This window comes from Phalaenopsis equestris, unplaced genomic scaffold, assembly GCF_001263595.1.
Source record: "Phalaenopsis equestris unplaced genomic scaffold, ASM126359v1 Scaffold000076, whole genome shotgun sequence".
Taxonomy (NCBI): Eukaryota; Viridiplantae; Streptophyta; class Magnoliopsida; order Asparagales; family Orchidaceae; genus Phalaenopsis; species Phalaenopsis equestris.
In genome coordinates, this window is record NW_018164518.1 from 176,445 (window position 1) to 202,776 (window position 26,332).

The 26,332-nt window shown below is 33.6% G+C and overlaps 1 protein-coding gene across 1 annotated transcript; it reads left to right on the plus strand.

Annotated features, from left to right (window-relative positions):
* The first annotated feature begins 346 nt into the window (after window positions 1-346).
* On the plus strand, window positions 347-26,332 carry LOC110019736. The gene is made up of 8 exons (XM_020717534.1): window positions 347-857; window positions 1,263-1,789; window positions 4,492-4,542; window positions 4,627-4,734; window positions 25,377-25,472; window positions 25,552-25,653; window positions 25,945-26,004; window positions 26,094-26,332. Exons 1-8 carry the CDS (start codon window positions 347-349, stop codon window positions 26,157-26,159), a joined length of 1,521 nt encoding a protein of 506 aa, XP_020573193.1. The 3' UTR covers window positions 26,160-26,332.

Sequence of the window (26,332 nt, forward strand, 5' to 3'; positions counted from 1 at the left end):
GCTTTTGTTTTCATATATAGGTAGGTTACATCCCTGTAACCTACCTGTACCTTCGAGTCAGCCATATATCGCTGCTTACGTCTTATATACGCAAATTTTTTCCCTATACCAAACCCCTGACCCTGCTATCTCAGATCTTACGCAACTGAGTACGTCTTATGTACGCAACCAGCAACTTGAGTTTCGCCGCCTGAAGGACGTCAGAGAGCAATGACGAACTCGACCAGCAACTTGAGTTTCCCCGCCTGAAGGACGTCAGAGAGCAATGACGAACTCGATAAAATCTCAAACCTGAAATTTCCCTCTACCCCCACTCTCCTGAAAGCTTTCGGCTTTGCTGCCGCCAATGGCAGGCTTTGCTCTCGCTTCTTCGAAGTCTCGATGGGCTTATCTACTCTCTCTTTCCCGCTACCCCACGAGAAATCTCTTCACCTCTATCGGCCCCAATACACAAATTCTCCGCCCTCACAAACCTTTCTCGCTTTCCAACCTCAACTTCCCGTTCCTCTTTCGCTCTTTCTCAGCTAATCCCATAATGGGCGATCGAATCGTCCAAGAACTTCTTGCTGAAGTGGAGAGGGAGAAGCAGATCGAGAGGGAGGAGCGGAGAAAGAAGGGATTGGAGCCTTTGGACGATGAAAATGAGGATTACATGGGGGTCGGTCCGCTCATAGAAAAGCTGGAGAGAAGGAAGACCAAGGAGCTCGAAAACATCGAACAGTTTTGGGAGCCCACTGATTCCGACAGCGACGAGGACGATGAACGTTATTCCCCGGAGGAGCTACAGAAGAACGCAGATATATTCGAAAAGAAGTGCAAGCGGCACGCTGAGCTGCTCAAGAATTTCGCCGAAGCTGGTATAACATTATTCAACTTAAGCTGGTATCTAGTGTTACTTTGAGCGTGTGGAATCTTGGTTATTGGATATCTAAGTTCCTGTTCTATTTAAGACCGCTCAACGTTGAACATCTTAATGAATGATCTTACTTATTTCCGCAAAAACTTCCTTGTAATTTACTGAATCAGCCATGCTTTGCCTGCTTTTCTCTTTTGGAATGTAACTATTCCGAAAACTATCGGCATTTGCAATTCACGATTAGGGCATTTATACGTTATTGACGATAAATTATTAGAGACATTGGACTTTGTTTTATCTTACTTTTACATGTTCTTAATCCTCTCTAACTAGAAAATGGGCATTCTGTGTTATGGGTTGTTTGCTTCCATTATAAAAATCATCCGCTCTATATTTCTTGCTACAGAAACGCTTGATGATGCACATAAGTGGATGACTAAAATCGACAAATTCGAAGAGAGATATTTGAAATTGCCATTGGAATATAGGGTTATAGGTGATATGATGAACCGTTTGAAGGTATCTACTGGAAAGGAAAGATTCATGCTCCTTCAGAAGCTAAATCGGGCTGTGAAGTTGATGGAAATCAAGGAAGCCTATGACCCAAACAATCCTGCAAACTTTGGACTGATAAAACACCAGCAAGTCGGGTCACCCGATGATGTTGTTGATAGTGCTGGCTTTGAGAAAGAGAGACAAGTGTTTCAAGGTACTGGTCTGGATGAAGATGAAAAAGATTTTAGTGAATCAAAGGAGCAGGATGATGCTTATACGGAGAAACTTAACATCATTGAGAAGAAACTTGAAGAGAAGTTGGCACAGCTTGACCATTCCTTTGGTAAGAAGGGTAGAGTTTTGGAAGAGGAAATTAGAGAGCTGGTTGAGGAGAGAAATGCTTTAACTGAGAAGAAAAGAAGACCTCTCTATCGGAAGGTAATCACAGTATTTTTTTTTTTGCAAATAGGCCGACAGGAATTTTAATATTTTTTATTCCATGTTGAAGATTCCTAAATACAATTAATTTATGTTTTGTTTTGGCCTGACACTTTGTCCTGTTCAGATAAATTTCTCAAGCTTATTCTTAATCCGCAATAAATTTCTTGTATCAAAATAAATGATTGAAGTGAAGTCCATAAACACTTTGCATAAATTTTCACAATCATATTTTTTGGCTCATATGCGTTTCATATAAATTCTACTAACTCTTTAGCGGTTACATCTTTGATTATCTATTTTTTCATGACAAGTCATTTATTTCTACTGGTTATGTTAATGCATCATGGTGACAATGAAACATGCATTTCAATATTTGTGAACCATTTTAATTGAAATAATTTGTGGCCAACATCTTTCTATCTACAATAATCCAACAATTCATGGACAAAAAACTATATACGTCAATTTTTTAATTCGCGGTAACAACTTTCTATCTATAAAATCCAACAATGCATTGACAACTTTTCATCTGCAACAATCTAATAATTTTTGGACAACAATATTTCATTTCTATTATATAATCAATTCTATATTTTGAAATTAAGGATTGGATTCTACCTTTGTTTCTCTCCAAGATTATTGTTTCTACTCGTAGTTATATATAACTTCATATCTTTCATTTTTACAAATAACAGGAGAATAAAATTTAATCATAAAATGTTTCATTTTCAACTCTTCTATTTTTTCCTTTGAATCTTCAGAATAGTATCAAATTATCTTATAACTGTAGAATTAATGATAATAGACATGAGAAATCCAAAAATTTTTTTTGGCATGGAAGTGACAATCAGAATAAGGTATTGTTGTTAGCCAAAGGAATTTTATTCTCAATCAACTTAAAGTAATAGAGCTGCTTGGATGTAAGCCTGCATAAAATCTAATAGACCTAACGAAGAAAATTCAAATCAATAGGTGTCTATGCCTTGTCGGTAAACTTATCTATAACTCACTTGTCCAAATTTTGGGTTTTTTTATTAGCATTGTGAAAAAATGTATGTATAACCCTTTTGAAGCTCATATGGATGGTGCTTATTGTATTCTAATGTACCTCCATATAAAATGTAATCCAACCAATCAATCAAAATTTTTATAGATGCTAATTGGGTTAGAGATATTTCAGACTAGAGACCCTTTTCTGGCTATTTTACTCATGTATGTGCAATATTTCATGTCATGAAGCCATCTTGAAGCTTCATACATGATAGTGATACTTAGTTTTTGGAAAAAAAGCAGTTAAATAGATAGTTAGAAGAACTAAATTATCAAGTGATAAAAATTTCTAAAATTGTACTGTGATTGCTTGGTATCATAAATATTTCAAAAGATCTTTTCCTCCATGAACGGACTATACTCATTGTAATATACCTACACGTTATCTCTGAAAGATTTAAAATGGACAAATCTAATTAAATTTTGTTCCAAACTCTCAGCATCTAGATATATCCTTACCAAGGCTTTATTCAGAATGAGTTTTGATAATATTATTTACATGTTTAACACAAAGAAGATAGATAACCCATTTTGAGAGGGAATGTTGAAATAATCATAAATTTGTGGCCAAAACTTTTCCATCCACGACAATACATCAATCTACAGACAACTATCTATCTACACCAATCTAATAATTCATGTACAATAACGTGATCCAGTCAATTGAGGACAGTAGCTTTTCATCTACGATAATTCAATAGTCTGTGGACATCAACTTTTGATCTACTACGGTTCAACAATTGTGAACAACAGCATTAGTTCTTATCATAGAGGTAATTATGAATTCTAGATTTACAATCTGGTTTCTATTTTTCTTTTTAGAGATAGTTATTTTTCAACCTATTTGTGTATAACTATTCTTTTACATGGAATAATGGAATACGATTTTATTATAAAATTTTTAATTTTCTTCTTTCATCTCTTCTCATTCTAACTTTTATGAATTTCCAAAGTTCTATGCATTGCTATTTCAATTTATGTAAGCAAGTTCCAGTCTAACAGAAGGAATACCTTTATGAGAGGAAGGGTATAGTTTCTTTAAGCTGGCCCAGTAATCTGAAAGTAAAACGAACCTATGATGGAAGGGGAGAGTGGAACAAAGAAGGATTAGGGTGGTAGGATTGTAGCCTGTTTCCTTCTGCGGCTATCTCTTAAGTTATAAGGCATCCATTTACCGTCCACATTCAACCCACGGTAATATGTATGGCTAATTCATAGTTTCCCCATGTCTCGTCTCTATATCTCATCTAATTTTTCAGATGAGAGGCTTGCAACTGATATTTGAAATGAGAATTACATGCTTTTCCTTTTTTCAGTTTTTATTGAAGAGTTCTATTGTTTAAGGTTCCTGTTATTCTTTTTTCTTTGATATGTTTGTCACTGACTTGCAACAAAAATGACACATCTGAAGCATTTTCTTTTTTATGCTGTTTGACATCTTTAAATCTAGTAATAAGTAGTGACAATTTCCATTAGGGATATTTTGCAATGTATTTATTGTTTGATAGGGAACATGGATATACATCTAAACTCTATTGTAGTTTGAGTCTTTGTTATTCTATTTTTTGTTCTGAAAACATTTCTATGAGCAACTTTGAACTGATTAAAGCTCTATTCCTTCTCACTGATTTTTGAATTATCCTTGACAGGGTTTTGATGTAAAGGTAATTGATGTCAATCGGACATGTAAAGTCACTAAGGTAGGCTTCATTCTATTACACGTTATGCTTTTTGATGAAATTTAGTTTGCTAATTAAATCACTTCCATCTTTTACCAAGTTCAGGGTGGTCAAATAGTGAAGTATACGGCACTGTTAGCCACAGGGAACTTCCATGGGGTTATTGGTTTTGCCAAGGCTAAAGGTCCTACGGCTAAAATTGCCATTCAAAAGGTATGCGTCCTTCTAAGAAATCTGCTAGTTAATCTTTCTCGCCGAGTGAATTCATCTTTATTTTTTGAATCTGTTTGGATGATTTTATAGTAAGAAATCTGCTAGTTAATCTTTGGGTGTAAATTATTTGTTATTCTCGCCGAGTGAATTCATCTTTATTTTTTGAATCATCCCAATTATTCTTGATGAACTTTAAAATCCTTCCCTTTTCTTGTCTATCCTATTATATTAGTTGTTTTCTCTGCTTGGTGCATTTTTTTTCAACATAATTTTCTAGCAATGTTACTTTTGGTCCATGTCATCATTTCTTATCCTTCCATATGAATTCTTTCTAACTGCTTTTTTTGTGCATTTTTTTGGCCTTTATTGCATGTGCTCTAATCAATCGAGTTATTTTTTGACTATTTTTTTTTTAAAAGGTATTACACAATTATTTCTTTAATATACTCATTCCTTACTCTTTTCTACGCAATTTTATCAGATATTTGTCCGACATTCTTATTTTTGCCACATATTATTTGGCTTTTAATGGCTTCCTTGTTGCCCAATACTTGATACATATTGCAATGCAAATCTTATTGTATTTTACAAATAACATATTTTATCCCATTAGTTTTTCAAAGCATTTATTCTGATTAATTACTCATCTTTCTCATTAAAATTATGTCTTATGGTATATCTTATTTTTTCTTGCACAATAGATCCACAATATTAAATCTGCCACACTTGTTCATCACATTCTTAATTTGGTTGGATTTTTAGTTTTTCAGTGCTCGAATAATATAATGGTACTTGTCTTATTGCATTCGATAAATCTTATTTTTTTATCCTATAAGACTTCTAAAGCACACATTCATTTAATCATCCTTTTTTAACTTTAGAAAATATTTCTACTATTCTATGACCTAATCTCTTGCATGATAGATCCATGACATTAATTTCATCTCAACATGCATCACCTCATCTGGATTCAAATTTTATTTCTGGTGTCATCAGCCTAGACATATGTAAAAAAATTGGCCCATCTTGAGACAGAGAGCTCTAGTAGAGAATTCAGTTAGTTTTGCACTTTATCAGATGGTTTTTTCCAGACAGAGGATAGTTGAGTCCACAGGCTCAGTATCTAATCAAAATTAGAACCAATAGAATGTTTAACCTAGGGTGTATTCATTATCACAACTAGAAGCTAAGGACTCACGTGAGGTTATTACTAGTATGCTTTATATTTAGAGAAATTTTAGTTGATTTAATATTTGTTTGCATCACAATACATTTAATTCATAAGATCATAAACTCAAAACATTAATTTAAGAAAAATTATGTTTAGCGCTCAATATAATTTTCTTTTTATAATAGCTTAATATCCCTCTAGAGTAGACCAATAATAATATCATTTGATACGAGATCATCTTATTCATTTAATGTCAAAAAGTTAATTAGATTGATAAATATGAATACTATATTAATACTAACAATGTTATTTGTTAAAATGCCAAATCAGTCATATAGAGATTAATCAATTATGTGAGGTAAATTTGAAAGTGAAAGGGATTTTGATGCACAATTGATTGTTTTGCCACTAGTTGAATTGATGCAATCTTAAGTATGGATTGATTATCTCATCATTTCACACCTATAAATTGTAATAAGATGAAATTTAAAATTAATTTACTTGGAGAGATAATTAAATTTTATGGTGGTGGAGGGTTGACATCTATGATAATTACATTTTTGAAAGTTTTGAAATTATTAAAGTATGAAATTCAGGTGAAAAATACTAATAAGGAAGTGAAGTTACTGATTGATAATAAAAAAGGAATATCCAATAAATTTTCTTGATGATTTACTAGGGCTACAACTAGTGAGGGTGATAGACTTCACTAATGAGTTATTATCAGGTTTGGAGCTAATATCCAAAGCACCATATAAAATGACAGTTAAAGAGTTGTATGAATTGTTGGATAAAGGATTTATCAGGCTAAGGGCATCACTTTGGGGAGCTCTAGTGTTATTTGTAAGAAGAGGGATGAGAATTTTAGAATATATATTGATTACAATGAATTGAATAAGTTCACTTCAAAGAATAAATATCCATTGCCGAGAATTGATGACATATTTGATCAGTTGAAAAGGATTTCTATATTTTCAAAAATTGATATGAGATCAGGATATCACTGGTTGAAGATTAAGGAAGTGGATTTAGAAAAGAAAATATTCAGGATTAAATATGGGAATCATGAATTTGTAGTTATATCGTTGGATTGACTAATGCTCAAATAATATTTATGGATCTAATGAAAGAATCTTTAGGAATCTCTAGAATTATTTGTGATAGTTTTATAGATGACATTTTTTGCATTCAAAGGTTGAAAACAATCACTTGGATTAAACAAACTATGATTTTTCCTAGGCATATAATCTTTGGAGAGGGTATATTTGTGGATCAGAATAAAATCAAGACACTTGTAAATTGGCCAAGATCAATTGCAATTATAAAAGTCAGTAGTTTTCTAGATCTTGTTGGCTATTACAAGAGATTTGTGGATTGATTTTCTAAGATTGCTATGCCAATGTCTAGACTAACACAAAAAATAGTAAAATTTGAAAGGATAATGATGAGATATTCTAGAAGCTAAAAATATGTTTAATGACCACCCCAATTTAGATTGTTCCTCCATTGTCGGATGAGTTTCAAATTTATAATGACACATCATAAAGAGATTGGGATGTGTGCTTATGCAACATGAAAATGTCATTGTTTATGCCTCTAGGTAAATAAAGACTCGTGAAAGAAATTATCCTACATATGATTTAGAGTTACCAACAATTGTTTTTGCACTTGAAATTTGGAGGCATTACTTGTATGGGGTCAGATGTGTGTTTACAGATCATTAGAGCTTAACATTTATTTATTTAGAAAGAATTGAATTTGAAATAGATAAGATGACTAGAATTTCTTAAGGACTATGATTTGGATATTCATTACCATCCATGAACGATAAATGTGGTTGCATATGCATTGACCCTGAAGGCTTAAGACAATTCAAATTTGTTGATTACTCAACATGAATATTTAATCAATGTTATCGAAAGAATAAAAATGTCAGCGATTGATTGTAGCGATGATAATATTATTCAGTTAAATCAACTAACAATTTAGTCTACTTTAAAAGGCAAAATTAGAGTTTACTAGCTAGAGATAGTTTTGCTCAGAAGATTTTGGAACAAGTCTAGGTAGATAATTTGGAGAAATAAATTATAGATGGAGATGACTTGTTGAAATATAAAGACATGATGTATGTTCTAAATGTGAATAATTTGAGAAAGGAAATTCTAGAGGAAGCATATTTGTTTGGCTCAATAATATACCATTATCCGATGAGTACTAAAATTTATCCAAAGTTCTCATGAAATTGTAGAAGAATTGAAAATGTAGCTTACTGATTGACTCTACTAACTCACATACAGGAAACACATAATATTATATGTATATATATATATATATATATTTTTTTTTTTCACTTGGGAAGTATATTGTTGATGAATCAAACATTGTTATTACAGATTCATTCAATATACAACTTGGATTTGAAATATATAGTGGAGCCTGTAAGGATAATTGAATTATGATATTAAGAAACTTTGTAATAGAGAAAAGTCATTTTAAAAAATTCTATGGAAGTATGAATCAAAAAAAGATTCCACTTAATAGAAAATGGCAGACATACAAGAGAGATATCCACAATTATTTAGTTAAGGTATTTTTGTTTTCATTGTAATTTTTTAATTTTGAGGTTGGAATTTTTATCAGGGGATATTATAATATTTATGCATTGAAAAAAAAAGAAATCTTGATAGGTCGGTTCAAGCAATCGTCTCGATTGTCCTAATTGGAAAACGAGTGTCTCGATTTAAACCAAAGAAATGATAGAGGCGTGGAAAGAAAGTGATGTAGAGCGAGAGCTGGATATACGTTGGTGGGTGAAGGGATGAAGGAAGAAGGAGAAGAGGCTGCATGTGTCTTGTGCAAGGAAAACAACACCGTTGCTTGCAGTGGAGGTGTGTGGTTGTTGGTGTGTCAAAGGCGGTGTTGGAGACGACGCTGAGTGTGTGCACGAAGGAGAAGAGAAGGGGGATCGCGCAACTCTGCCTATAAGTAGGGCTGTCAAAACAGGTTGTTTTTTGTGAACAGTTCATGGTTGACTCGTTATGAAGCACGTGTTTGATTCGTTTGCCAAGTTAACAAGTCGAACACTAATAATTTTTTTGTGCTCAATATATAAATGATCCGAACATGAACAAAGATTTATTTGTTCGGCTTGTTTTGGCGCAAAATAATTAAAATTTATACACACACACACATGTATATATATAATTGATGAGTAGTATTTTTAAAAAAAATCAAATAAAAATATATTAAAGTATATTTAAATGATGTTTTAATAAAAAAAGTAAGATTTAAATCTCACCCTAACCCTTATACGGTTGCGTGACTGGAGTTATCAAAACAAATCTTTGTTCTCAAACAACTAGTGTTCCGCTCGCTAAGCAAACGAGCCGATTACAAACATTTTTTTTAGGAATATAAACGAGTCGAATATGAACAATAGTTTTTTAACGAGCCGAATACAAGTTGAATTTGTGCTCGCTTGTGTTCGGCTCTTTTACACCTCTACCTATAAGAGAAGTGGTCGATCGACCCTCACATAAAAGTTCTAGAATTTCCCCCTTGCATGTCACTTGTGTAAGGAGACTGTAGGAGCCTCTCAAAATCGTTGTATGCGCCTCGTGTGAAGGTGGCGAGGGAAAGCCAAATTAAGCGGCTTCAATTACACAAACAATGAAGGTCGAACTGAGCTTTATGGTAATTGTTAGTGCTTAAGGTTAATTTATAAATTTTTTATATTTAAATTACGTTAAACTTTATTGTGTGATCCTATTGATTAAAATAAAAAAAAACAAGTGGAAGAATAATTGGATTGGAATTGTTAATTTCAAGCAAGAGAAAGAAGCAAATGTAAGTAGGGTTGTTTAAATAATATATTTTTTTAAATATTAAATTGAATTTATATTAAAGCCTTACTATTGGCTTTATGCTCTTAAAATTAGAAAATATTGCAAGAATATCCAGATTTGAGATTGAGTGGATTACCATGAAGGAAAATGGTTGAACTGGAACCAACTAAGGTAGAAGTTATGGTTTGCTAATATTTATATATATATAAATATATTAGGAGTGGTACAACATAGGTTGGTTGAGTGGGCCTAAGTAAGAACCCAAAGCACCTGGTATACAACACTCCAAAATCTCCAAAAAAGTACATGTATACCCAAAACCATAATACTATAATCTCTAATTCAAAATCTCTTACACCAAAATCTCCGGAGCAAAATTCACAAGCCATTTGGAAGTAGTAGTTGGATTGGTGAGAGCTATAAATGCCAAATATATGGAGAAAATAGTGGTTGAGATCTTTAAACTCTAATATGAGTCTACTTCCTACGCAAAATTCAAAATCCGTTTCAGTTGGGTCACCCCCCAAATGCGTGTGTAGATTCAAAATCCGTTTCAGTTGGGTCATCCCCAAATGCGTGTGTAGGCTGGCCAAAAGACGATTACTCAGAACCAAAATTAATGGAAGATAAACTTGTTGCACACTGGAATAAAGGGAGAACGAAAAGCTGGAGTAATTGATCTACCAAGAAAGGACCCGTGAAAACCCTTTACACAGATAATAGGAGCATGAGTGCAATCTGATGTACTCTTTCTTCTTACCTCTGGTTCTAGGTAAGGAGTTTGCTAACAAATGATTAAGTTTTCTGCCATTACCCGAATCAACCAATGTATCATCCATTAATTTCCTGAGTTCTAGTAGGCCTTTATTATTCTTCTTCTTCCTAGATGGGTAAACCTTCCAATCTTCATCCGAGGGCTGGCTCAGCTGATTAGTGTATTGGTCCAAAAATTGTCTGGCAAGTTTAGGCTGCTGCACGACAGGATCCCTTTGAGCCTGCTTGACATTAAAAACTTGTTCAATCTGATCGGATGGTAGGGCTGCAGTAGAAAGCTCATCTAGGATAGAATTTTGAGCTTGGAACTGGGGCAATGACTCCTCATCCACTACCAATTGAGGTTCCATAGGAGGTATAATAAATTAGCAATCCCCCCCAAGGACAGTAGGAGTAGGCCTCAAAGGCTCCTCCACAGGTGAAGAGGTAGTCCCCTCAGGGGCAATAAAACCAGACACAAACTCCTGTCCTATGGTAATTTCCTCCACAGGAGTAGATGTGTCCAGAGCAGTGGGGTTAGAGGTTAGACCCATCCTTTAGACCCATCCTTATGCAGTCGAGCTTTATGTTTCAAGTTAGGGTGGAGCCTGTGACATTTGTCAAGAGTATGCTCAAACATCTTACAATGGGTACAATAAAATGGTCTATTTTCCGTGACAATTTTTTGCCAATATCCATTGTGTTTTGCCCAGCCAGACTTCTGTAATATCAGGTAAAGTGATATCTCTTTCCACAAGCATTCTGACAACAGAAGACCTGATTAAATTGAAAGTGGGTAGATCTAGTTTCATAGAATTCCCAAGTATGACCTCAATAAAGTAGAGAATCTGATAATGAAAAAGATGCAGCTTAAGACCAGATAAACTAAACCATTCTGGTACAATGAGAGGTCCCTGATTTTGGTCAAAATCAGGAGATCACTTGAGCAACTTCATTGACTTTCCTGCAATGTTAATATATTCTTAGAGAAAATCCGAGCGTAGTCTTCAGCTAAGGTTAGCTGAATCAACACATGCCTTCCATCAAGAAGTCCCACTTTCCACTTTTCTACTAGTTTGAGATCTTCAAAATTCTTTCTGATAACTTCGATAGTGGGGTGCCCCAACTGAAATTTTTTGATGAGAACGAACTTGCATTTCTTAGCCAAGGTTGAAATTTCTAAATCAGAGAGAAAGATAGCTGTTTTCCCACCGTTCCTACTTGTCTTCTTAACAAAATGCAATCACCTGTACCATCTTGATATTCCTTATAACTTGATTGGAAGACAACGACCAATTTTACCACATGGTTACTCAACACGTGGGCGAAGGAGGCTTTGTCGGGTTCAGCCGAAGGAGGGAGTGCACCCATCAAAGCAGGGACGGTTCGATGAGAGTAGATAGACGCAAAAATGCAGTAGGCGAAAGCGTGACACACCGTAGCAGGGAGCGAACGATGAATTCAACACAGGGCGGCAAGGATCGGGGCAGAGGAAAGTCGTTATGGTTCGAGCACAAATGACAGAAGGGAACAGGTGAATAAGTGGAAGTTGTCGGAAATCGTCCCTCAACTAGCAAAGGCGATGAGGACGACGAAGGAGAAAACCGCAGCAACAGACGAAGCACAACGAAAACGAATAATGACGAAACAAATGAAGTAGAGGCACGAACCCCTTCTTCGAGCGCGACGAAATGAGAATCAACCAAGCAGACACCCGAGTTTGCCATGAGGCGAAAATCTAGCAGTGCCTCCCATCATCTTGAGCTTATATATATATATATATATATATATAGAAAAAGCCTAAGGGCTAATATATTAAAGAGGAAAAGATACAGATAGATTGTATGAGAGAGCCTAAAAGAAGACCCAACTCACACATTGCAAGACACAAAAACCTAATAAAGCAAAAATACATAAAAATAAAAAAACCTAAAGGTCACCAACGGGTACATATATATATATACACATATATGTATGTATGGATGTCTGTACATATATATATATATATATATATATGTATATACAAACATCCATACATATATATATATATATATATATATATATATATAGAAATAACCTAAGGGCTAATATATTAAAGAGGAAAAGATACAGATAAATTGTATGAGAGAGCCTAAAAGAAGACCCAACTAATACATTGCAAGACACAAAAACCTAATAAAGCAAAATAAAATAAAGGAAAAAATATAAAAGTAAAAAAACCTAAAGGTCACCAACGAGTGCAAAAGTGTTAGAGATGTCCCACTTTAGTCCTCCCTCTACCTCTAGTTCTCGGAAGGGAGCCGACTAACAAATTGATAAGGTGCGTATCATTACTCGAAGTGACCAAAGTATCATCCATCAGATTCCTGAGTTCAAGTAGGTCTCCATTCTTCTTCTTCTTCGATGTGTATGGATGTGTAGACCTATCATTCCTCATCTGATCAATGGATTGGTCCAAAGATGGCCGGACAAGTGTAGGCTGTTGCACAACATGGTCCCCATGAGTCTGAGTAACATTAACATCTTGTTGGACTTGATGAGGCGGTAGTGAAACAATAGAAATATTTCTACCTGTAATATCAGTGATAAGTTTTAGGGCCGGTGGAGTTTGAATATACTCACTCGCCCCCACGATAGCGGATTCCAAAGATGGGGGAGCTACAACAAAGTGTGGAGACTGAATGATTAACATATTGCCTGCAGGTATATTGACGTCTTCGTGGGTATCCTTTTGATGATCAATAGTGTCAATAACTTGGAGTTGATTAGGAGGAGATGAAATCACTACCTTTGGCAGAGCGCTCTGCTTTTTTAGTCTGAGATGGGGGTGTAGATGATGACATTGAGAACTGGAGTGGTCGAACATACGATAATTTGAACAGTACGAAGGAAAATGCTCAATCTCTATCTTTTGCCAATATCCATGGTGTTGTGTGCCCAACTAAATTTCATCAGGAGCGGTATAAATGATGTCTCTTTCAACAAGTACTCTGGCTTCAGATGTACGAGAAAGATTAAAAGTAGGAATGCTCATTTTGAGTGACTTACCATAAATTGAGGCAATAAAATACAACACTTTTTGAGTAAAATAATGAAATTTTAGACCAGGGATGTGAATCCAAACTAAGATGCGAATCCAAACTAAAATGATTGATGGTTCCATTTGTGGGTCAAAATCCACAAATCATTTCAGAATCTTCATTGTTCTGTTATCAATACAGATTATCCTTCTAGTAAATAAGCGCGTGTATTCCTCTTCATTATTAATTTGAAAATTCTCCTAATTGTCAATTTTATATTTAAGTGTAATGTCAATTTTATATTAATTAGTAACACAAAACAAAAGTGGAAGGATATGTAGATTTAAAATCAAGGAGAGGTTACTTCATTCAGGATAAGATTCTCCTAATTAAGCTAAGGTAATGTTAAATTAAATTGAAGTTATATGTAGTAAATATTATTTTTAAATTTAATTTTAGGAATTCAATTAAAGATAACATAAGCAAAAGTATTTGAGAGGATAATTTTGTAAGATAAAATCAATGTGAGTAATTATTATTTTATTTGTTTTAAATTTAGTTTCTTTTATTTTAAAAAGGATAAATTTATTCGTACTCATTAAAAGCCCCTTTATAGTTGAAAGAAAACAAGTGAAAATAAAATGATTGTTTTTTAATTTCAATTCTTTGATATTTTTTGCTTACTAAATGAAAAATAGATGGATTTGATGGTTGAAGGAATTAAATATTCATAAATGAAAAATTTAATGTTAAGTCTATTAGATAGAAGTCACACCCTTATGATATTAATTAAGAATGCTATTGTATGCGTACACATTAATGTAAAGAAAATGATAATAGTTGTCACTTTTTTATTATAAAATAATAGTAGAAGTGTTAATGGTTGTTCCTCTATTTGTATAAAATTTTAATGGCATTCCATAACTTTTTAAAGGAAAAAAAATTTAAAATATAATTGATTAAAATAATAAAAATATAATTGATGAAGATGATTTAATAAAGATCTTTATAGAAGAAAAATATAAATTTTTTTTTAGACTGATCAACATATTCATTTGAGCATTCATATTAGGTATTTGTATAAATATTTAGTGCATAATTGATAGGTAATTATTTAGTAAGTCGTCGTAAATTAATCTATTATTTAACTGTTCTTTTAGAAAGAAAATTACTTGATTTTATATGACAAATGAGAGAATTTATTTACAATAGGAGATGAACCGTTAAAAATAGATAGTAGATTATTTGATTCATATATTTTTCTTTTTTATTGTATTACTTGTATTATCGTATAAAGTTGAATAAGCATTTGTATTTTGTTAGATGATGTATATTTATGTCTTGTGGATTAGTTATTCTTTTCTTGTTGAATATTATTATTAGCTATTGTTTATGATAAGAAATGCTTTTTTTAAATACCCAACCGCCCGTTCTAGTCTTGATTAACTCCAAGCTCCTGGGCCGATTCATGACAATTTTTTTGTTGTTATCAAACATAAAAGTAAAATAAAAAAATAATATTTTTGATGTTTTATTGAGGATAGCCTTGACCATCTCTTTTCTAGAAATCGAAAGCTTATATTTGACAAACTTCAAGATTACCGTTTAGTTTGGCTGGACATTCGTTTGATTTACATGGAACACTTAAATAAGCCTTTGATTATACAAATAACATTATATGTTATCTGAAAACAACGGAAAAATATAAGAGGGCTTATTCTTATTGATACAAAGAGGGGTATAAATACCATTACAGGACTTACTGGTAAGAAAAATAATAAAAATAGAATATAGTAGACAAGAAAATGAATAATAATAAATGTAAGGGGCAGCTAATCTCTCTAATTAAGATGAGAAATAAATAGAGATTCTTAAGATCCCTTATATAATTTATAACCCTCTAAATATAGAGTTACAACAAATATAAAATATAATCATAATTTTTTACGAGATCTTTCAACACTGCCCCTCAAGATGACATGAAGATGTCACTCATAGCAAACTTGCCAACTAGATTCTCGTGTTGCACTTTGGAAAGACCTTTTGTTAGAATATCTGTTATTTGGCTAGCGGTGGGTTTGTAGGATATACATATCACACCACTCTCTATCTTCTCCTTGATGAAATGTTTGTCAACTTCTACATGTTTTGTTCTGTCATGTAGAACTGGATTATGAGCTATAGAGATTGCAGTCTTGTTGTCGCAGTAAACTTTAATAGGTGCTGGTATAGGAATCTTCAACCCTTCCAGGAGTTTTTTTATCCATAATACTTCACGGAGTCCATGTGCCACCGAGCGGAATTCTGCTCCGGCACTACTTCTTGCTACCACACTTTGTTTTTTACTTTTTCAAGTGACCAGGTTTCTGCCTACAAAGGTACAATAACCTGATGTGGATCTTCTATCATTTACATCTCCTGCCTAATCTGCATCTGTGCAGGCCTCTATTCGAAGATGTTCACCCTTTTTGAACAAAAGTCCTTTTTCAGGAGTTCTTTTAAGATATCTCAAAATTCTGAATACAGATTCGAAGTGAGTAGGTCCAAGTGCATGCATGAATTGACTCAAAACACTCACTGCAAAGGCTATGTCACGTCGAGTGTGAGCCAAATAGATTAGTCGTCCTACCAATCTTTGATAGCGTGCTGTGTCCATTACCTCATTAGCTGATGTTGTTTTCAACTTTATATTAGGTTCAATTGGCGTATCTGCTGCCTTGCAAGCTGTCATTCCTGTTTCTTTAAGTAAATCAAGTACATACTTGCGTTGATTGACAAAAATTCTCTCCTTGGATCTTGCAAACTTCATTCCAAGGAAATATTTCAGCTTTCCCAAGTCCTTAATATCAAATTCGGCTTCAAGTTTCCTCTTCAAGTTAATCTCCAGAGGATCATCCCCTGTCATGATTATGTCATCTACATACACAATCACAATGACTATTTTACCTTTGATGGAATGTTTGAAAAAAAGAGTATGATCAGCTTGGCTTTGAGAGAATCCACGTCTCTTGATAACATCACCAAAACGCTCAAACTAAGCTCTACGAGACTGCTTTAACCCGTACAAGTACCTTTTTAGTTTGCATACTTTACCTTTTCCAAATTTTTCTTCAAATCCGGATGGTAGGTCCATATATACTTCTTGCAATTCTTCATTTAAAAATGTATTTTTTACATAAAATTGATGAAGTGGCCAATTGAAGTTAACTGCAAGAGAAAGAAGTACTCTAATAGAGTTAATTTTAGCAACAGGAGCAAAATCTCTTGGTAATCAACACCCTGAGTTTGAGTAAATCCTTTTGCTACTAGTCTCGCTTTGTATCTCTCAACACTTCCATAAGCTTTAAACTTCACCATGAACACCCATTTGCACCCAACCGTCTTTTTGCCTTTAGGTAGATTAATGACTGTCCAAGTGTTATTTCTTTTAAGAGCATTTATCACAGCTAATTTCCAACTTGGTTCACCTAATGCTTCCTGAAAAATTCTTGGAAAAAACATATTAGAAATCCTAGACACAAATGCTCTATGATTTTTTGATAGTTTTTCATATGATAAGTATTGTGTGATATGATGTTTCGTGCTCGTTCGGATTCCTTTTCTGAAAGCAATTGGAAGATCAAGATCAGAAGGAGTGGAAGTAGTGGGAATATTACTCTGAGTTGTAGGGCCATTATTTGGCAAAGGCGATTGTACACTGCCAAGGGAATAAGTGGGGATGTAGTAACTTTATGGAATTTCTTCATAGTATAAACCTGCAGCTTATGTTGATGATTATGATCCGTTGGAAGTACTTCTTCCCTTGTCTCTGATATGGTAACATCTGACAAAAATTGATTAATAGTGCTGACCCTAGTTTCCAAATTAGAATTAGTTAAAGGAATGGGTAAAGTTTCTCAAAAATTATTTTCTTCAACTGAGTTCTTCCCCTGAAGAAAATTGTTTTGAAAAAAAAGGTGATCCTAAACAAACTTGACATCCATGCTCCCAAAAAATTTCTTTTTGATAGGGTTAAAACATTTGTACCCACATTTATTGGAAGCATACCCAATAAAAACACATTTTTCAGCTTTGGGATCAAGTTTTGAGTGAAACATATTTGGGACATGCACATAGCAAGCACATCCAAAAACTTTTAAAGGAAGATCAGCTGTTATTTTAGACGTGGAAAAATAATTTTTTAAAACTTGTAAATGTCTTTTAAATTTCAGAACTCGAGATGACATTCTGTTTATTAAATAACAGGAGGTGAGGAATGCATTACCCCAAAGATATTTATGAACATTCATGGAAAACATAAGTGCCTTGGTAACTTCAAGTAAATGTCTATTTTTCCTTTCAGTAATACAATTTTGTTGTGGTGTGTCACGCTAAGTAGATTGATACAGAATATCTTTTTCCAAAATAAATATTCTCAAATATTTGTTGAAATATTCAGTCTCATTATTCGTTTTTAGAATATCAATTTTTGTTTGAAATTGATTTTCAATCATGTGGAAAAAATCTTTAAATCGTCGTTCAACCTCAGATTTCTTTTCCAATAAATACTCCCAGCAAACTCGTGTGTGATCATCAAAATGTTACAAATTATTTTTTTTCCAGAAAGTGTGTTAACTTTGGATGGGCCCCAAACATCACTATGCACCAAATAAAATGATTTTGAAGCAGAATATGATTTTATTAGAAACGAAACACGATGACTTTTAGATAAATTACATATTTTACAATGAAGTTTTAAACAATCAATACTTTTAAATAGTTTAGGAAATAAAGATTTGAGATATGGAAAGCTAGGATGTCCTAATCTTTTATGTCATAACATAACTTTATCATAGTCAAAGTTTGAACTTGTACTACCTAATCTATGAGCTGTTTTATTCGCAGAATCAGTTCCATCATAGCAGTACAACTAATTTATTTCTCTAATAGTTCCAATCATCTTCCCCGAGTTCCGGTCCTGAAAAACATAATTAGAAGGAAAAAAAATGGAATAATCATAATATTTAGACAATTTGCTAACGGAAAGAAGATTACATGTAAGTTTTGGAACATGTAAGACAGATTTCAAAGAGATTTTTTCTGAAATTTTAATATTTCATTTTCCTGCGATAGGTGTAAACTGTCATCAGATGCTCCTGAATATGAATCAAATAATTGAGAATAACTTGTAATAGGATCAGATGCTCCTGAATCGATGATCCAAGGAGTGGTACTTCCTAGAACAGATAAAGCCAAAGGATTACTACCTGTTTGTGCTATAGAACCGATAGGAGCATTAGATGATGAGCAGGATTTCAACAGTTTAAGAAGATGATTTAATTGCTCTTTACTAATTTGGGATGACTCGACCTCGTTTACGGTAGGCGTGCTATGCTCACCAGGTTTTTTTCCCTTACCATTAGGTGGTTTACCATGCAACTTCCAACATTTTTCGCGAGTATGGCGTGGTTTTCCATAGTAGTCACATCGTAGGTTATTTTTGTGCTCTACATGCAGGTTGTGAGAAGTTTTCCTGTTTACTTGAGCTTCAGGAGTAGCCAGCGCTGATCCTTCCACGGACATGGTTGAATCTGCAGTCTTCTTCCCCAAGATTGCATGTCTCCGATTTTCTTCTCTCCTTACCTCCACAAAAACTTCACCAATTGGAGGAAGGGGATTTCATCCAATTATTCGGCCACGAACCTCATCATATTCAACGTTTAGCCCTATAAGAAATTTGAAGATTCGGCCAGTATCCATTATCTTCTTGTACTGGTTGCTGTCATCATTTGGTTTCCACTCATGATCGTTGAATAAGTCTAGATCCTGCCAAATTCGCTTAAGAGAATTGAAATATTTTGTCACAGAATCCTCACCTTGGCAAATTTCCCCAAGTCGTAGAGTTAACTTGTAAACTTGGGATTGATTTCCAAGATCAGAGACATTTCCGAAACATTGTCCCATAATTCCTTGGCTGCAGAGTAACAAAGATAATTTACACTTATCTCTTCAATCATGGAATTGACCAACTATGTCATTACCATTGAGTTTTCCGCATCCCAAATGACATAAGTTATGTCATTCACGTCAGACTGTTTAGTATCACCTGTGATATAGCCAATCTTTCCTCTTCCTCGGAGATACATGCGAACATATTGTGACCATCAAAGAAAATTATCACCATTTAGTCGGATTGTAGTGATCTGAATGAGATGATTTTCAGATGTATTTCTCTGAGGTTCTGACTGAGATGGCTAAAGAGGCTGGCTTGTCCTAGACGAGACTTCAGACATTTTTAGAGATGAAGACGCTGAATTTGCTCGAGCATGAGATTCACCCCTCGAAGAAAAAATTACGGCCTTCGCGAGATAGGAAGAAAAGGGAAAGCGGAAGACGACAAAGAGGATCGGACGCTTGCTATCGGAGAGAACAGAGCTCCAAGATCGAGAGAAGCGGACGAAGCAGTGGTCGAACAGATCGAGCGGCGAGCGAGCGAACAACATGAGTTCTCTGGGCGAACAACTCGAGATCAAGCAACACAGAGGAAGCAGTTAGGGCATCAAACAACTCCAAGATCGAGATCGAACAACTCCGAGATCGAGCGGTAGTCGAGCGGCGAGCGAACGGCTTGAGCTCTTTGGGTGAACAACTCGAGATCGAGCGGCACATAGGAAGCAGTTAGGGCGTCGAACAACGATCGAAATCGAACAGAGCTCCAAGATCGAGCAACTCCACGATCGAGCGACACAAATCACAGGCGAACAGCTCTAAGATCGAGCTCTCCAGGCGACACAGACTACTACAAAAATTTAGATTCTAAAATATTCGACGTGTCTCTGGTACTATGAAAACAGTGGAAAAATATAAGAGGGCTTATTCTTTTTGATGCCAAGAGGGATATAAATACTCATTACAGGACTTATTGGTAAGGAAACAATAAAAACAAAATATAGTAGACAAGGAAACGAATAATAACAAATATAAGGGGCAACTAAATAAATAGAGATTCCTAAGATCCCTCATATAATTTATAACCCTCTAAATATAGAATTATAACAAATATGAAATATAATCATAATTATTTATGGGATCTTTCAACATTATCAATGCATATTCATATAAAGAAAAACAATTTTGTATACATAGACTTTTACTAGGGGAATTTATAAACTCTGAATTGCATTCTAAAGGAATAGTTGTAACTTTTAGAAAAGATAATTATCTGTTTAATGAAAAATCAGTTTTATTGGCATTTACTCAATTGAGATGTTAAAAAATCGGTAGCCCAATAGACGATTTATAAATAAGCCTAAGCCATCAAACAAATGTTTGCTCAGTATATTATTTTGCTCATTTCTCTTAGGCATTGGAAAGATCTTTCAATGACTTTTATCATAGAATTATCACGCATAGCTTGAAGACATGACAACATACTTATGTGGTTGATTTTTTAAAATGATTATTTTTTTTATCGTCAAAAACTAAGAACTTTATGTTATTAAACTATTCTTTAAGGAAATTTATATATACTGTTCACCTTCAACTATTGTGTATGATCGTGATGTTCGATATATTTCATATTTATTGGAAGGTTCTATAAAAAAATATTAGAAATTAATCCAAGTTATGGTAGTTAAGTAAACTTACAAACCTGCTACTTTCCTTGTAGGAAAAAAAATTTAAGAGATTGGAGCTTGTATTCTACATCTAAATTTACATATGATAGTATTATTTATAAACCAACTAAGACCTCATCTTTGGAAACAGTATATGATCAGAAATCTAGACTATCTTTTGATATAGCCAACATCTTATCTCATACACTCTCTTATTTTATTTTTTTATTTGTAAAAAAATTATAAACCCTGCATGATACTATAAAAAAGTGAATTATTATGAGTAATGACAACAAGGCATCTATGGCGAAGAATAATAAGTTAATAAAGGAATTTAAAGGAGGCTATATATTTATTTGCATCCTCGAGTGAGATATAACACCACTAAGTTTAAAAATTTCATGTAAGAGTCAATGACTATTTAAAGTTCTGAGAAAAATTACATTTAATGTTTAGCATTTAGATTTGTTTGTGGGTATATTAACTTATTAACTCATCATATTATTAATATTACATATATCCTATTATATAAAGAAGTTAACAAATCTTCATTTGTTCAGTTTGTTTTTTTATAGAAGTTATAGATTCTAATTTGTAAAATCCCTCATTCCAACAAGTTTACCACCTTACAACTGGAATTACTTATTTATCTTGTTGTTGAGCTTCAATTTTTAGTCTATTAGAAGAATAAGCCATCTGCATACGACGCTTGGCTAGTTCACACTGACTTGTAGTCTCCACCATAATTTGTTGATGATTTTTGGGATTTTAGCTCTACGAGGGAGACTTCAATTGAGCCTAATGATGCATATCAAATAGAAATTTTAATCAGCTTAGCCTCTGTAAAAGCAAGAGCAAAAGCACATGCATTAACAAGCCCATAAACAGGAGCCCATTTCAAAGCTTATCAGAAGACACCAAGTTTAAATAATTGAGCAAAAGCCAGAAAATGTCTTATGAGTATCAACAAGTGACTAATTTTGCCTTGTAGTTTTAAAGTGCCCCTTTTAGTTCGAGACTATTAAAAATTGATCCAATTTAGATCATATTGTGAATTTCATAGTTAACTTAATACCAACCATTAACTTTGAAGGTATTTTAGGAATAAGAATTTTACATGAAATTTTATTTTTGTTATTATTTTATTTTCATATGTAATCAAATATTTAAATTTATGAAAGAGTAAATCTTTATTTCATGTAGTAAATAAGTCATTAGTTTTTGAGGAATATAATACTTATCGATAGAATCAATATAGGCTCAAAGTAGAAATAATTTATTATTTAAAAGATAGAGTAATAATAAAATACTTAATTACATAATAGAGAAATATTTTATTCATGTGAAAATGGAGTAATAATAAAAAAAGTTTCATTTAAAATTTTTATTCCTAAAATACCATCAATGTTAGCTGTTGATGTTAAAATTAAGACTAATTTGGATCAATTTTGACCTATGAAATTTAGCCTAGGAATTAATTTGGATAAATTTTTAGTAGTTTGGGCCTAATTAGGAGCACTTTAAAACTCTGGTACTTAATTGGTCATTTTTTGATAGTGAGAGGACTATTTTAGAATTTCTCTTAAATTATTCAAATGTAACTTTATTTTAGAATTTCTCTTAAATTATCGATGAATTTATTTATGGTGTTGAATGGCGCTGAATGTTGGTCTTTAAAAGAGAAGCATAAAACTAAGTGTTGCCGAGATGAGAATGATTACGTGGATGAGTGGCTTTACACTTCGAGACAAAATGTGAAATGATTATTTATATCCGTGATAGGGTGATAGGGTTGGTGTAGCTCCAGTGACAGGCAAAATTAGAGAGAGTCGTCTTATATGACTTGGTCATATTGAACGTCAACCATCTGATGATTCGATTAGAAGAGTAGATATTTTAGATTCGACTTACGTTAAGAAAGACAGAGGTAGACCTAGGAAGACTTGAGCATATTGTATAAAAAATGATCTTAATTTATTAGAATTAAATGAAACTTTGATAATAAATACAACAGAATAGAGAAAAAGTTCATGTAGCCGACCCCACTTAGTGGGATAAAGGTTTTGTTGTTGTTGTTGAATTTATTGATGGTCAGCTACTTTTATTTTCTCTTTTGTTTAATTTTTCTTTCCAAAATGTGGAAGCTTATGGGCTATTTTTGCTTATAAATAGGACATAATCTGTAATTTATTTTTCATGAAGAATGAAATATTTTAGTGAGAATACTTTCTTCATTTTGCTTAGAGCTTAGTGGTCTATAAGCTTTAATTTTTGGTATGATCTGATACTTATACTTTTCTTTTTATTTATATTTTCTACTCGCATAAACACCTTTAAATCATCTTAGTACTACTCTCCACATCCTAAGCCTACTCCAAAATTAGCCACGGCTTGACACAGGTCTCAAATTCAGTAAATTTCCATCTATTGCTTTCATTCAAACTAGGTTAGACTAGGAGTTAGTCTTATTCTCTATTCCTTGACACCCATCTTAACTCAATTAAATCTAGTCATTTGCTTTAGATCATAACTATGCCACAATAGGTAATATTTAACAAGCCTTTTCAGCCATATGTCCCACCTAAAGCTCATTCCTCAAGGTGAACTTCCAAATTAGGCCAAACTAATTTAATCTATACTACTTTTTGGTACACCTACCGCTGTACTCCAAATCTCGTGCCACTCCCCACTCTAAATTTCAGAATAGTTGGTAAACATTAAACCGAAGATCAATAGCCTTTTCCTTGCTCGTCTCTCCTAAAGCTCACCCGCGAACATCATTTCTGCCCTTCACTTCTAGAGCCTTGACGTTTTGCTCATCTCTACAGGCTCATTAGTGCACAACAGATCTTTTGACCTGTTTTTTAGAGATGCGTTTTGACACAAAATGTATTAAAAAAAATTAAAAATTTTTTTGATAAATGTTTTCCTTCAGTCACATAATTTATGGTTCATTTGCAAGTAAACTAGCGAGTTAAAACCTCAATATTCATAATGATTATGCGGATGATTAGGATTTTAGAAAGATTTAAAGCATGCCAGACATCAAAATTTATGAACCATCAGTAACCTTTATGATCATAACGAGCTTATCTGCTTGCTTGGTTAACATTATTGTAGTTAGGTTCTGTAAAGCTTTGTTTTGACAGCTTTATGAGAAACTAAAAAAAAAAGCTTAAGCCATATTTTCTTAAACTTGACCATGATCAATTTTGGCTCAAAGCTTATTAGAATAAAATATGCTTTGCATGGTCTTCTTTGCTAACTTCTCAAGCTTGCAATGAGCACAGCATGAACCTTAATTGTGGGCTGTACTCATTTTGAGCTCATCACATTTGAGCTGTTGCCCAGTGCTTAAGTTTCTCTTTATCTCAACTCAGTTGCGTCACCACCACACTGCTCCATGCGGAGAGGCTAATATCACTAGAGTTAGAGTAGGATCAAAATTTAAGTCCTAATGGTATTCTTGGTTGTAGCTAATCACATTAAGAACAGCAGGGTGTCTTAATTGCTGCTATCTCTCATTTGTGTGGATTTATGTTTCATAATCTTAACTTTTATTGAATGATGAGTTTCCCCATTGTCTTCTGCATGAACTCGGCAGAAGTAATACAGGTTCTTTTAAAAAGCTTTTTCTTTCAGGTATCAAATATGACGAGTAACGTGTGTCTCCAAACTATTTAGAATGTGTTCATTTTAACCCTAAAAATATTTTATTTACGAATTTGGTCCGTCAACTTATTAAAATTTGATTCTCTTGCCCCTTTAACGCTATTCTTTTGACCTCTCTCCTTGACTCTTTGCTAAATTGAAGAACAAGAAAAGCTAGGGTCAAAATGAACACACTCATATAGTTTGGGATAAAATTGGTCATTTTTATTGAATATAAAATTAATTCGTTTGAGTTTTATCCAGTAAAATCACTACTGTGGCTATAGGAAAGTTATCTCACTAATCACAATGGGGCCTCCATTGCAAAGGATTTAAGTTGCTATTCATTGTTCTAGTTGGCTTATATGACGGCAGGTTGTGGATGGAGGACTCTAGTTTATTTTATTTGATTTTTGTTAAAATGGCAAGTTATTCTATTTGGCTTATATGACGGCAGGTTGTGGATAAAGGGGGACTCTGGTTTATTTTATTTTATTTTTGTTAAAATGGCAAGTTATAAGCAGTTACAATTATTCCAAGTGGGAAAGCCGATTGTTGGAATACATTGTTTTTGGAGAAGATTTTATATTGTCTTTGTGAAATACAGGCATACGAGAAATGTTTCCAGAATCTTCATTATGTAGAGCGATATGAGGAACATACTATTGCTCATGCAATTCAGTCCAAGTATGAGAAAACGAAGGTACATTTGATCATGTCCAGCTTCTATATTTTTTATGGCATCATCACATTTTTTTCCATAATTTGTTTGAACCGCTTAGCTATACCTCTGGCCCGGTCCAAGGAGAAGTGGCATGTCAGCAGCCGTCAAAACGGTTGAAACCGTCTTGTATTTGGCAGGTTTTTGCAATGTGAAGTCTAAGGTGGGTGCTGCAAATAAATATATTTGGGAAAAGTTTTGGGTCTTGATCTCCTCGCTCAAATGTTATTAGGATGAGCCTTATAGCCATTATTTTTCTTTGATGAGTGTGATTTAAATTTTGATATATTAAATTTAAATTTCGCTCATCTAAAGTAATTCTGATGATCATAATTTGATAATATTTGAGTTAGGATATCCTGATTCAAATTTCTCCATTGATCAGTGAATGTCGAATGTCTTTCAAGAGTGATTTTTATGCTAAGCTCCTTAAATTTTTTGATCCAATTTTCAGATCATTGGCTCAAGAAATCCGCTGAATGTCATAAAGGCTCTTTTTATCGCACTAAATGCTGTAAGACATAATGCTATACCGGTTTAATTAATCGAAGAACAGTCATTTGTTTTAGAATTCTAATGGTGTGACAACCTTTGCTTGCGCAGATTGAAACTCCAAAGGATATTCAGCAGAAATTTGGAAGAACTGTTGTGGAGACATATTTGCTATAGTGCGAAACAATTAATATTTCTATTAATGGATACCTCAACGTTTTTGCATGATGTTAATAAATCAGAATTATGACACTCGAGGATTTTTTCAAAGTGCACGGAGGGGAGGAGCTAAACAAACGGATGGAGACAAAGAAGTGAGGAATGCAGCATTCCTTTTTAAAAGCTTGATA